This window comes from Coregonus clupeaformis, chromosome 12 (genome assembly GCF_020615455.1).
Source record: "Coregonus clupeaformis isolate EN_2021a chromosome 12, ASM2061545v1, whole genome shotgun sequence".
NCBI classification, from domain to species: Eukaryota; Metazoa; Chordata; class Actinopteri; order Salmoniformes; family Salmonidae; genus Coregonus; species Coregonus clupeaformis.
In genome coordinates this window covers 40,135,408-40,149,666 of record NC_059203.1, presented here as the reverse complement: position 1 = coordinate 40,149,666, position 14,259 = coordinate 40,135,408, and the positions used below count along the sequence as shown (strand labels likewise).

Genomic DNA, 14,259 nt, shown 5'->3' with positions numbered 1-14,259 from the left:
CAAAAGAATAAAGACATTTCAAATGTCATATTATGTATATATACAGTGTTGTAACAATGTGCAAATAGTTAAAGTACAAATGGGAAAATAAATAAACATAAATATGGGTTGTATTTACAATGGTGTTTGTTCTTCACTGGTTGCCCTTTTCTTGTGGCAACAGGTCACAAATCTTGCAGCTGTGATGGCACACTGTGGTTTTTCACCCAGTAGATAAGGGAGTTTATCAAAATTGGGTTTGTTTTCGAATTCTTTGTGGATCGCTGTAATCTGAGGGAAATATGTGTCTCTAATATGGTCATACATTTGGCAGGAGGTTAGGAAGTGCAGCTCAGTTTCCACCTCATTTTGTGGGCAGTGTGCACATAGCCTGTCTTCTCTTGAGAGCCAGGTCTGCCTACGGCGGCCTTTCTCAATAGCAAGGCTATGCTCACTGAGTCTGTACATAGTCAAAGCGTTCCTTAAGTTTGGGTCAGTCACAGTGGTCAGGTATTCTGCCACTGTGTACTCTCTGTTTAGGGCCAAATAGCATTCTAGTTTGCTCTGTTTTTTTGTTTGTTCTTTCCAATGTGTCAAGTAATTCTCTTTTTGTTTTCTCATGATTTGGTTGGGTCTAGTTGTGTTGTTGTTGTCCTGGGGCTGTGTGGGGTCTGTTTGTGTTTGTGAACAGAGCCCCAGGACAAGCTTACTTAGGGACTCTTCTCCAAGTTCATCTCTCTGTAGGTGATGGCTTTGTTATGGAAGGTTTGGGAATCGCTTCCTTTTAAGTGGTTATAGAATTTAACGGCTCTTTTCTGGATTTTGATAATTAGCGGGTATTGGCCTAATTCTGCTCTGCATGCATTATTTGGTGTTTTACGTTGTACACGGAGGATGTTTTTGCAGAATTCTGCATGCAGAGTCTCAATTTGGTGTTTGTCCCATTTTGTGAATTCTTGGTTGGTGAGCGGACCCCAGACCTCAGAACTATAAAGGGCAATGGGTTCTATAACTGATTCAAGTATTTTTAGCCAGATCCTAATTGGTATGTCAAATTTTATGTTCCTTTTGATGGCATAGAAGGCCCTTCTTGCCTTGTCTCTCAGATCGTTCACAGCTTTGTGGAAGTTACCTGTGGCGCTGATGTTTAGGCCGAGGTATGTATAGTTTTTTGTGTGCTCTAGGGCAACGGTGTCTAGATGGAATTTGTATTTGTGGTCCTGGCAACTGGACCTTTTTTGGAACACCATTATTTTTGTCTTACTGAGATTTACTGTCAGGGCCCAGGTCTGACAGAATCTGTGCAGAAGATCTAGGTGCTGCTGTAGGCCCTCCTTGGTTGGTGACAGAAGCACCAGATCATCAGCAAACAGAAGACATTTGACTTCAGATTCTAGTAGGGTGAGGCCGGGTGCTGCAGACTGTTCTAGTGCCCTCGCCAATTCGTTGATATATATGTTGAAGAGGGTGGGGCTTAAACTGCATCCCTGTCTCACCCCACGGCCCTGTGGAAAGAAATGTGTGTGTTTTTTGCCAATTTTAACCGCACACTTGTTGTTTGTGTACATGGATTTTATAATGTTGTATGTTTTTCCCCCAACCCCACTTTCCATCAATTTGTATAGCAGACCCTCATGCCAAATTGACTCTCTCTCTCTCTCTCTCTCTCTCTCTCTCTCTCTCTCTCTCTCTCTCTCTCTCTCTCTCTCTCTCTCTCTCTCTCCCCCTCCTCTCCTCTCCCCTCTCTCCTCTCTCTCTCTCTCTCTCTCTCTCTCTCTCTCTCTCTCTCTCTCTCTCTCTCTCTCTCTCTCTCTCTCTCTCTCTCTCTCTCTCTCTCTATATATATATATATATATATATATATATATATATATATATATATATATATATATATATATATAGCTACGGGGGGGCAGTGTGGTGATGGGCCTGCAGAGGGGGGAGGACTCCACCCTGTCCCGGGTAGAGGAGGTGACTGTGAACGACGGGGACTGGCACCATCTACAGCTGGAGCTGAAGGGTGTACCGGGGGGCGCTCCCAGACACAAGGCTGTGCTCTCTTTCGACCACGGACTCTACACGGTGAGACACTGTTAGAAGACAGACTGTAGCTTCGGTATTTTAATGACATTTAATTGAAATGCAGTATGTATGTATTCAGGGCAGTTATAATATAGTGTTATGTACTTAGGCCAGTATGTAGACAGCCAGTCAGCTGAGTGTACAATACCGTTCAAAAGATTAGAAATGTCCTTGTTTTCGAAAGAAATGCAATTTTTTTGTCCATTAAAATAACATCAAATTGATCAGAAATACAGTGTAGACATTGTTAATGTTGTAAATGGCTATTGTAGCTGGAAACGGCTGATTTTTAATGGAATGTCTACATAGGCGTACAGAGGCCCATTATCAGCAACCATCAGTCCTGTGTTCCAATGGCACGTTGTGTTTGCTAATCCAAGTTTATCATTTTAAAAGGATAATTGATCATTAGAAAACCCTTTTGCAATTATGTTAGCACAGCTGAAATTGTTGTGCTGATTAAAGTACTACTCCTTTCACAGAACAGTGCAAACTGGCTCTAACCAGAATAGAAAGAGGAGTGGGAGGCCCCGGTGCACAACTGAGCAAGAGGACAAATACATTAGAGTGTCTAGTTTGAGAAACAGGCGCCTCACAGGTCCTCAACTGGCAGCTTCATTAAATAGTACCAGCAATACACCAGTCTCAACATCAACAGTGAAGAGGCGATTCCGGGATGCTGACCTTCTAGGCAGAGTTGCGAAGAAAAAGCCATATCTCAGACTGGCCAATAAAAAGAAAAGATTAAGATGGACAGTCTGAGATATGGCTTTTTCTTTGCAACTCTACCTAGAAGGTCAGCATCCCGGAGTCGCCTCTTCACTGTTAACGTTGAGACTGGTGTTTTGCGGGTACATTTTACATTTTAGTCATTTAGCAGACGCTCTTATCCAGAGCGACTTACAGTTAGTGATAACATATATTTTTATTTTTTTTATTTTTTTTATACTGGCCCCCCGTGGGAATCGAACCCACAACCCTGGCGTTGCAAACGCCATGCTCTATCAACTGAGCTACATCCCTGCCGGCCATTCCCTCCCCTACCCTAGACGACGCTGGGCCAATTGTGCGCCGCCCATGAGTCTCCCGGTCGCGGCCGGCTGCGACAGAGCCTGGATTCGAACCAGGATCTCTAGTGGCACAGTTAGCACTGCGATGCAGTGCCTTAGACCACTGCGCCACAGGGTACTATTTAATGAAGTTTTATTGCTTCTTTAATCAGCACAACAGTTTTCAGCTGTGCTAACATATTTGCAAAAGGGTTTTCTAATGATCAATTAGCCTTTTAAAATGATAAACTTGGATTAGCAAACACAACGTGCCATTGGAACACAGGACTGATGGTTGCTGATAATGGGCCTCTGTACGCCTATGTAGATATTCCATTAAAAATCAGCCGTTTCCATCTACAATAGCCATTTAAAACATCAACAATGTCTACACTGTATTTCTGATCAATTTGATGTTATTTTAATGGACAAAAATATTGCTTTTCTTTCTAAAACAAGGACATTTCTAAGTGACCCCAAACTTTTGAACGGTAGTGTATATGAATGTATCTAATGTGTGTGATCTGATCTACCTATCCAGGCCAGTATGGAAGTGGATACTATTCTGAAGGGGGCGAAGGTCAATACTCTGAGTGTCGGGGGCATCACTGGGGCTGATGGGAAAATACAACATGGCTTCCGTGGCTGTGTCCAGGTCAGTTCTCCTCTTGTCACTCACACACACACACACACACACACACACACACTCACACTGTATTTTCTGTCCATGTGTCTGAGTGTGTTCTCCCTGCTGTGTGTTTTCCTTAGGGTCTGCTTGTGGGGGAGACCTCCTCCAGCTCGGTGTCTCTCAGCATGTCTCAGGCCAGGAGGGTGAACATGGAACAGGGCTGCAGCGTACCAGACCTCTGTGTCTCTAACCCCTGCCCCTCCAACAGCTACTGCAGCGATGACTGGGACAGCCACTCCTGCACCTGCCTCACCGGTCAGTCTGCCAACCATCATCATCCTCTTCATCATCTTCATCTTCATAATTCAATTTTACAACCATATAATACAACCATGTAGCCTTACGTTGATCCCTCCCATGCATAACTTATGAATTTCTATTTTGTTGTTTACCTGTCAGGTTACTATGGTGATAACTGCATAGATGTATGTGCGCTAAACCCCTGTGAGCACCAATCAGCCTGCACCAGGAAGGCTAGCTCCTCCCGTGGCTACACTTGTGACTGTCCCAGCAACCACTTTGGGCAGTACTGCGAGAAAAAGTGAGTAGAACCTTTTTTTATTTTTTTAGGGGGTAGATCAGCTTTAATATTGCAGATAGATTGTAACTTCCATCAATGTAATTGTCTGCATCACTTCCTGGTAATCTTTGTTATACACCGATAGTTGTGTGTTGGTTTTCTCAATCTATCTTTTTGGTCCTTATCACTATAAAGAACACTATCAGAGTGTGTCTGTGTATCTGTTGTCCGTGTTTCTGACTGTGTGTGTCCCTTCTCAGGACTGACCTGCCGTGTCCTAGGGGTTGGTGGGGACATAAGACCTGTGGTCCCTGTGACTGTCAGACAGACAAGGGCTTCGATGCCGACTGCAACAAGACCAGTGGCGAGTGCCGCTGCAAGGTGAGCCAGCTGACTACTGAGTCTCAATGTCAGGATGTTTGAAGTGGACAGGGGCGATGGATGAAACTGCACTGTGGGATGGTATTTCAATGACAAGGAAAATGTACTTCTCTCTCTTTCATCCCTTTCCCCCTACCTCCCTCCCTTTTCTGCTCCCTCCCCCTCTATCTCTCTCTCTATCCCGCTCCCTCTTCTCAGGATAACCACTACCGTCCAGAGGGCAGCGATGCGTGTCTGCTGTGTGAGTGTTACCCAGTGGGCTCCTTCTCGCGGGCGTGTGAGATGGAGAGCGGCCAGTGCCAGTGTAAACCAGGGGTCATTGGGCGCCAGTGTGACCGCTGTGATAACCCCTTTGCTGAGGTGTCGCCCAACGGCTGTGAAGGTCAGCATTGCAATACGTTACATGCTTCATAAAACTGCATCATGGTTGAAATGTATCTGTAGTCCAGACTGATTAATTTAGTTCACTAATTTAGTAAATTCATGGTTATAGAAGGCCTTTCAAAAGTGTTTTTTTGTGCCAAGCAAACATTAAAGGTGCAATATGCAGAAATCGCTCTACCATTTCCTGGTTGCTAAAATTCTTATAGTTTGCCCAATTTAAGAATGGTGCCGGAGGAGATGGCTGCCGTTTTACGGGCTCCTAACAAATTGTGCTATTGTGTGTGTTTTCGCATTATTTGTAAATTAATTTGTACATAGTGTTTCTGCCACTGTCTCTTATGACCTAAAAGAGCTTCTGGATATCAGGACAGCGATTACTCATCTCGCGATTACTCATCTCGTACTGGACGAAGATTTTTTCTTTAACGAGTCGGACGCGAAGGATTTTCTTCAGACACCTGACAAGGCCCAAATCCTAGTCATTCGCATGATAGAGATATCGGGGACGTAGGTGGGGGTGCCTTGTAAAGATCCGACGGCGAGTGGGTAATCTGCCTCTATCATCAGTCCTATTAGCCAACGTACAACCATTGGATAACAAAATAGACGAACTACGATCACGGATATCCTACCAACGGGACATTAAAAACTAATATTTTATGTTTCAACAAGTCGTGGCTGAACGACGACATGGATAACATAAAGCTGGCGGGAAATACGCTGCATAGATAGAACAGCTGCCTCCGGTAAGACAAGGGGTGGCGGTCTGTGTATATTTGTAAACAACAGCTGGTGCACGAAATCTAATATTAAGGAAGTCTCAAGGTTTTTCTCACCTGAGATAGAGTATCTCATGATAAGCTGTAGACCACACTATTTACCAAGAGAGTTATCGTCTATATTTTTCGTAGCTGTCTATTTACCACCACAAACCGATGCTGGCACTAAGACCGCACTCAATGAGCTGTATAAGGCCATAAGCAAACAGGAAAACACTCATTCAGAGGCGGCGTTCCTAGTGGCTGGAGACTTAGTGGTTAGGTAGCTTAGTGGTTAAGAGCGTTGTGCCAGTAACCGAAAGGTCGCTGGTTCTAATCCCCGAGCCGACTAGGTGAAACATCTGTCGTTGTGCCCTTGAGCAAGGCACTTAACCCTAATTGCTCCTGTAAGTCGCTCTGGATAAGAGCGTCTGCTAAATGACTAAAATGTTAAATGTTTAATGCAGGTAAACTTAAATCCGTTTGACCTAATTTCTACCAGCATGTTAAATGTGCAACCAGAGGAAAAAAACTCTAGACCACCTTTACTCCACACACAGAGACGCGTACAAAGCTCTCCCTCGCCCTCTATTTGGCAAATCTGACCATAACTCTATCCTCCTGATTCCTGCTTACAAGCAAAAACTAAAACAGGAAGCACCAGTGACTCGGTCAATAAAGAAGTGGTCAGATAACGCAGATGCTAAGCTACAGGACTGTTTTGCTAGCACAGACTGGAATATGTTCTGTGATTCTTCCGATGGCATTGAGGAGTACACCACATCAGTCACTGGCTTCATCAATAAGTGCATTGATGACGTCGTCCCCACAGTGACCGTACGTACATACCCCAACCAGAAGCCATGGATTACAGGCAACATCCGCACTGAGCTAAAGGGTAAAGCTGCCGCTTTCAAGGAGCGGGATTCTAACCCGGACGCTTATAAGAAATCCCGCTATGCCCTCCAACGAACCATCAAACAGGCAAATCGTCAATACAGGACTAAGATTGAATCGTAGTACACCGGCTCCGACGCTCGTCGGATGTGGCAGGGCTTGCAAACTATTACAGACTACAAAGGGAAGCACAGCCTTGGGCTGCCCAGTGACACGAGCCTACCAGACGAGCTAAATTACTTCTATGCTCGCTTCGAGGCAAGCAACACTGAAGCATGCGCATGAGAGCATCAGCTGTTCTGGACGACTGTGTGATCACGCTCTCCGTAGCCGATGTGAGTAAGACCTTTAAACAGGTCAACATTCACAAGGCCGCAGGGCCAGACGGATTACCAGGACGTGTAGTCTGACTCCAACACCATCATTAAGTTTGCCGACGACACAACGGTGGTAGGCCTGAACACCGACAACGATGAGACAGCCTATAGGGAGGAGGTCAGAGACCTGGCCGTGTGGTGCCAGGATAACAACCTCTCCCTCAACGTGATCAAGACAAAGGAGATCATTGTGGACTACAGGAAAAAGAGGACTGAGCACGCCCCCATTCTCATTGACAGAGCTGTAGTGGAACAGGTTGAGAGCTTCAAGTTCCTTGGTGTCCACATCACCAACGAACTATCATGGTCCAAACACACCAAGACAGTCGTGAAGAGAGCACGACAAAGCCTATTCCCCCTCAGGAGACTGAAAAGATTTGGCATGGGTCCTTAGATCCTCAAAAGGTTCTACAGCTGCACCATCGAGAGCATCCTGACTGGTTGCATCACTGCCTGGTATGGCAACTGCCCGGCCTCCGACCGCAAGGCAGTACAGCGGGTAGTGCGTACGGCCCAGTACATCACTGGGGACAAGCTTCCTGCCATCCAGGACCTCTATACCAGGCGGTGTCAGAGGAAGATCTTAAAAATTGTCAAAGACTCCAGCCACCCTAGTCATAGACTGTTCTCTCTGCTACCGCACGGCAAGCAGTACCGGAGCGCCAAGTCTAGGTCCAAAAGGCTTCTTAACAGCTTCTACCCCCAAGCCATAAGACTCCTGAACAGCTAATCAAATGGCTACCCGGACTATTTGCATTGTCCCCCCCTCCCCCCACCCCCTCCTTTACGCTGCTGCTACTCTCTGTTTATTATCTATGCATAGTCACTTTAACTCTACCTACATGTACATATTACCTCAATTACCTCGACTAACCTGTGCCCCCACACATTGACTCTGTACCGGTACCCCCTGTATATAGCCTCGCTACTGTTATTTTACCATTTTTTTTATATTTTAATCTATTTTTTACTTAACACTTATTTTTCTTAAAACTGCATTGTTGGTTAAGGGCTTGTAAGTAAGCATTTTACTAAGGTCTACCTACACCTGTTGTATTCGGCGCATGTGACAAATACAATTTGAGTTCAGTTTATGTGACAAAACATGTACAGAAAATCATTGTACAATCTAAACCTCTGTTACATATATTTTCAATGACTACAAATATTGTATTTTCAGCTGTTTTGAAGCTGGTGTAAAAAAACGAAAGTAAAAGACGCAAAAACAAAACTTAGCATAACAAATAGTGCACAAACAGATCTACTGCTTCTTAGACTTGCTTTCAATGAGAATGCCAGATCTATAACTCACATTTCTATGTGAATTTGGTTGGGTCGCCCAAAAAGTTACATATTGCAGCTTTAATCATTAATTATCTGTCATATGTTACACCTGGACAATTAATTGGATCAGCTTTCCTTCTCTCCCTCTTTCTCTCCCTCTCTCTTTCTATCCCCCTCTCTCAGTGATCTATGACAGTTGTCCCCAGGCGATAGAGGCAGGGATCTGGTGGCCCAGGACTAAGTTTGGTCTCCCTGCAGCCGTCTCCTGTCCCAAGGGATCTATCGGTACGATGACTCAGTGGCTTAGCTAATTACCATACTATAATGGAATGTAGTATACTATATAGTAGGTGTAGGCCGTCATTGTAAATAAGAATTTGTTCTTAACTGACTTGCCTAGTTAAATAAAGGAAAAATAATAAATAAATAGTATATACTGTAATTACCGTACTATAATGGAATGGTTGAAACTCTCCTTCTGTCTGCCTCATGCACATTCCCTCCTTCTCTCTTTCTCTCTCAGGCACAGCTATCCGCCACTGTGATGAACACAAGGGATGGCTGCCCCCCAACCTCTTCAACTGTACCTCTGTCACCTTCACCAAACTCAAGGCCCTGGTGTGTACAGCTCCTCTAGAGCTAGCTCACATTTATATGGATCAATTCACTTCAGTGACATATGCTATTAAGTTGAATGATGAGCCTTTTTATTTTATCTTTATTGTAACAGGCATTGAGACCAAGGTCTCTTTTACAATATATATATATATATATATATATATATATATATATATATATATATATATATATATATCACACAGTACCAGTCAAATGTTTGGACACACCTATATGTGTTATTTAATAGTTTTGATGTCTTCACTATTATTCTACAATGTAGAAAATAGTAAAAATAAAGAAAAACCCTTGAACCCTTGGTGTGTCCAAACTTTTGACTGGTACTGTATACATATCTCATCAAAAGTGTAAAATGGTGCTTAAAGAATGTTCTCTCTGTCTCTGGTCCAGTCGGAGAAGCTGGCCCGTAACATGTCTTTCCTGGACTCTGGGCGTGTCCAGCAGACTGCAGCCATGTTGGCCAACGCCACGCTGCACACAGTGGAGTACTACGGCAGTGATGTGAAGGTGGCCTACCGCCTCACCCAGAGCCTACTGCAGTACGAGAGCCACCAGCAGGGCTTCAGCCTGACCGCCACACAGGACGTCCACTTCACTGAGGTAACACAATAATACACTACACAGCACAGTGTAACGCACAGCATAATACTACATGACACAGTACAACATAAATCTCAGATAAACTCTGTAGATGACATCACACAACATTTGCCTAACACCACCCTATGCCAGTCTGTCTATCTTACCGTCTGCCCTCCTCCCTCTATCAGAACCTGGTGCGGGTGGGCAGTGCCATCCTGTCCCCGGGCACACGGCCACACTGGGAGCTGATCCAGCAGACGGAGGGGGGCACGGCGGCCCTACTGCGCCAGTATGAGGAGTACGCCAACATCCTGGCACAGAACATGAGGAAGACCTACCTCAGCCCCTTCACCATCATCACTCCACACATAGGTAAGAGTGGTATTCTGTGGTATGCCATTGTTGAAACATATGGGAGCGATGATTTTCACTTAATGCAAAATAAGTTAGAGAAATACACAATATGATGTAGACTGTTTATAAACTGGAACATACAGTGAGGGAAAAAAGTATTTGATCCCCTGCTGATTTTGTACGTTTGCCCACTGACAAAGAAATAATCAGTCTATAATTTTAATGGTAGGTTTATTTGAACAGTGAGAGACAGAATAACAACAACAAAATCCAGAAAAACACATATCAGAAATGTTATAAATTGATTTGCATTTGAATGAGGGAAATAAGTATTTGACCCCTCTGCAAAACATGACTTAGTACTTGGTGGCAAAACCCTTGTTGGCAATCACAGAGGTCAGACGTTTCTTGTAGTTGGCCACCAGGTTTGCACACATCTCAGGAGGGATTTTGTCCCACTCCTCTTTGCAGATCTTCACCAAGTCATTAAGGTTTCGAGGCTGACGTTTGACAACTCGAACCTTCAGCTCCCTCCACAGATTATCTATGGGATTAAGGTCTGGAGACTGGCTAGGCCACTCCAGGACCTTAATGTGCTTCTTCTTGAGCCACTCCTTTGTTGCCTTGGCTGTGTGATTTGACGGCACATGGCCCCGTCCATCGTCCCTTTGATGCGGTGAAGTTGTCCTGTCCCCTTAGCAGAAAAACACCCCCAAAGCATAATGTTTCCACCACCATGTTTGAAGGTGGGGATGGTGTTATTGGGGTCATAGGCAGCATTCCTCCTCCTCCAAACACGGCGAGTTGAGTTGATGCCAAAGAGCTCGATTTTGGTCTCATCTGACCACAACACTTTCACCCAGTTCTCCTCTGAATCATTCAGATGTTCATTGGCAAACTTCAGACGGCCCTGTATATGTGCTTTCTTGAGCAGGGAGACCTTGCGGGCGCTGCAGGATTTCAGTCCTTCACGGTGTAGTGTGTTACCAATTGTTTTCTTGGTGACTATGGTCCCAGCTGCCTTGAGATCATTGACAAGATCCTCCCGTGTAGTTCTGGGCTGATTCCTCACCGTTCTCATGATCATTGCAACTCCACGAGGTGAGTTCTTGCATGGAGCCCCAGACCGAGGGAGATTGACAGTTCTTTTGTGTTTCTTCCATTTGCGAATAATCGCACCAACTGTTGTCACCTTCTCACCAAGCTGCTTGGCGATGGTCTTGTAGTCCATTCCAGCCTTGTGTAGGTCTACAATCTTGTCCCTGACATCCTTGGAGAGCTCTTTGGTCTTGGCCATGGTGGAGAGTTTGGAATCTGATTGATTGATTGCTTCTGTGGACAGGTGTCTTTTATACAGGTAACAAACTGAGATTAGGAGCACTCCCTTTAAGAGTGTGCTCCTAATCTCAGCTCGTTACCTGTATAAAAGACACCTGGGAGCCAGAAATCTTTCTGATTGAGAGGGGGTCAAATACTTATTTCCCTCATTAAAATGCAAATCAATTTATACAATTTTTGACATACGTTTTTCTCGATTTTGTTGTTGTTATTCTGTCTCTCACTGTTCAAATAAACCTACCATTAAAATTATAAACTGATCATTTCGTTGTCAGTGGGCAAACTTACAAAATCAGCAGGGGATCAAATACTTTTTTCCCTCACTGTATGTGTTCATTCTTCTTCCAGGAGCGTTGAAGGATTAACCTGATCTAACCATTTATCTCTTTGTTGTGGTTTGTCTAACCTACCCTACCTGTGTTGTGTGTGTTCTCTCCACAGTCATCTCAGTAGATCGCCTCCAGAAGATGAACTTTGCCGGAGCCAAGCTCCCTCGCTACCAGTCTCTGAGAGGGCTGAGGCCTCAGGACCAGGAGACGGCCGTCACCCTCCCGGACTCCGTCTTCGAGCCGCCCGTGGAGACCAAGGGCCACCCCCACCTGGACACCTTCCCAGAACCCTCCCTGAGGAACCACACGTCCAACAGGAAGAGGCGCCATAGAGGTCCTGACGACCCCGAGCAGGAGGCCATCGCTAGTGTGATCATCTTCCACAGCCTGGCCTCGCTGCTGCCTGAGAGCTACGACCCTGATAAGAGGAGTCTGAGGTGGGATAGAGAGAGATTGAGATCTGATTCCATATTGACCCCTAGCCCCTCTACCTCTAGATACTTCATATAGATCTAAAACCATTGGATACGTATTGGTTATAATATGGTCATGGGTCTACCTTTCCCTCAGATAGGCCAGGTGGAGTTACGTGTGTGTGTGTGTGTGTGTGTGTGTGTGTGTGTGTACAGTTGAAGTTGGAAGTTTACATACACCTTAGCCAAATACATTTAAACTCAGTTTTTCACAATTCCTGACATTTAATCCTAGTAAAAATTCCCTGTCTTAGGTCAGTTAGGATCACCACTTTATTTTAAGAATGTGAAATGTCAGAATAATAGTAGAGAGAATGACTTATTTCAGCTTTTATTTATTTCATCACATTCCCAATGGGTCAGAAGTTTACATACACTCAATTAGTATTTGGTAGCATTGACTTTAAATTGTTTAACTTGGGTCAAACGTTTCGGGTAGCCTTCCACAAGCTTTCCACAATAAGTTGGGTGTATTTTGGCCCATTCCTCCTGACAGAGCTGGTGTAACTGAGTCAGGTTTGTAGGCCTCCTTGCTCGCACACGCTTTTTCAGTTCTGCCCACAAATGTTCTGTAGGATTGAGGTCAGGGCTTTGTGATGGCCACTCCAATACCTTGACTTTGTTGTCCTTAAGCCATTTTGCCACAACTTTGGAAGTTTGGGGTCATTGTCCATTTGGAAGACCATTTGCGACCAAGCTTTAACTTCCTGACTGATGTCTTGAGATGTTGCTTCAATATATCCACATAATTTTCCTTCCTCATGATGCCATCTATTTTGTGAAGTGCACCAGTCCCTCCTGCAGTAAAGCACCCCCACAGCATGATGCTGCCACCCTGTGTCAGGAATAGCTGAATGTGGATGTGGTGCAGGAATCAGGCGCAGGACACAGAAGCTTTGTCCAACACACTTTAGTAGACGATCAAGCAAATACAAACGGGCCTCAAAAGAGCCCGGAGGCGAGCGATTACGCACACCGTGCGTAAACACCGAAAATACAAATAAGTGCGCACACAAGTGCGAAACTCTCCAAAACAATGGAGCAAAACAATACGGCACCTGCTGACAGGCGGACAATTACACACAACACACGACTAACAAAACGAGAACTTATAGGACACATAATTAACACTAAACGGGAACAGGTGTACAACTAAGACAAAACCAAACAAACATCGATAACATACAACGGTGGCAGCTAGTACTCCGGGGACGACGACCGCCGAAGCCTGCCCGACCAAGGAGGAGGAGCAGCCTCGGCCGAAACCGTGACACCCTGTGCTTCACGGTTGGGATGGTGTTCTTCGGCTTGCAAGCTACCACCTTTTTCCTCCAAACATAACGATGGTCATTATGGCCAAGCAGTTCTATTTTTGTTTCATCAGACCAGAGGACATTTCTCCAAAAAGTGCGATCTTTGTCCCCATGTGCAGTTGCAAACCGTAGTCTGGCATTTAATGGCGGTTTTGGAGCAGTGGCTTCTTCCTTGCTGAGCGGCCTTTCAGGTTATGTCGATATAGGACTCGTTTTACTGTGGATATAGATACTTGTGTACCTGTTTCCTCCAGCATCTTCACAAGGTCCTTTGCTGTTGTTCTGGGATTGATTAGCACTTTTCGCACCAAAGTACGTTCATCTCTAGGAGACAGAACGCGTCTCCTTCCTGAGCGGTATGACGGCTGCATGGTCCCATGGTGTTTATACTTGCGTACTATTGTTTGTACAGATGAATGTGGTACTGTCAGGTGTTTGGAAATTGCTCCCAAGGATGAACCAGACTTGTGGAGGTCTACAAAAAAATTTCTGAGGTCTTTGCTGATTTCTTTAGAGTTTCCCATGATGTCAAGCAAAGAGGCACTGAGTTTGAAGGTAGGCCTTGAAATACATCCACAGGTGTACAACTCCAATTGACTCAAATTATGTCAATTAGCCTATCAGAAGCTTCTAAAGCCATGACATCATTTTCTGGAATTTTCCAAGCTGTTTAAAGGCACAGTCAACTTTGTGTATGTAAAGTTCTGACCCACTGGAATTGTGATACAGTGAATTATAAGTGAAATAATCTGTCTGTAAACAATTGTTGGAAAAATTACTTGTGTCATGCACAAAGTATATGTCCTAACCCACTTGCCAAAACGATAGTTTGTTA

General features: G+C 44.7%; 1 protein-coding gene across 5 annotated transcripts in view; it reads left to right on the top strand.

The window, feature by feature from the left end:
• LOC121577655 (cadherin EGF LAG seven-pass G-type receptor 2-like) overlaps window positions 1-14,259 on the top strand; it is an 88,541-nt gene that overhangs the window by 67,127 nt on the left and 7,155 nt on the right. For all 5 annotated transcript variants that reach the window (XM_045223853.1, XM_045223851.1, XM_045223850.1 and 2 more), the window contains exons 10-20: window positions 1,882-2,061; window positions 3,652-3,765; window positions 3,879-4,053; window positions 4,198-4,339; window positions 4,579-4,699; window positions 4,898-5,081; window positions 8,583-8,684; window positions 8,923-9,017; window positions 9,426-9,635; window positions 9,806-9,989; window positions 11,751-12,075. In XM_045223853.1, coding sequence (XP_045079788.1) covers window positions 1,882-2,061; window positions 3,652-3,765; window positions 3,879-4,053; window positions 4,198-4,339; window positions 4,579-4,699; window positions 4,898-5,081; window positions 8,583-8,684; window positions 8,923-9,017; window positions 9,426-9,635; window positions 9,806-9,989; window positions 11,751-12,075 — 1,832 coding nt within the window. The remainder of the gene's footprint in view (window positions 1-1,881; window positions 2,062-3,651; window positions 3,766-3,878; window positions 4,054-4,197; window positions 4,340-4,578; window positions 4,700-4,897; window positions 5,082-8,582; window positions 8,685-8,922; window positions 9,018-9,425; window positions 9,636-9,805; window positions 9,990-11,750; window positions 12,076-14,259) is intronic.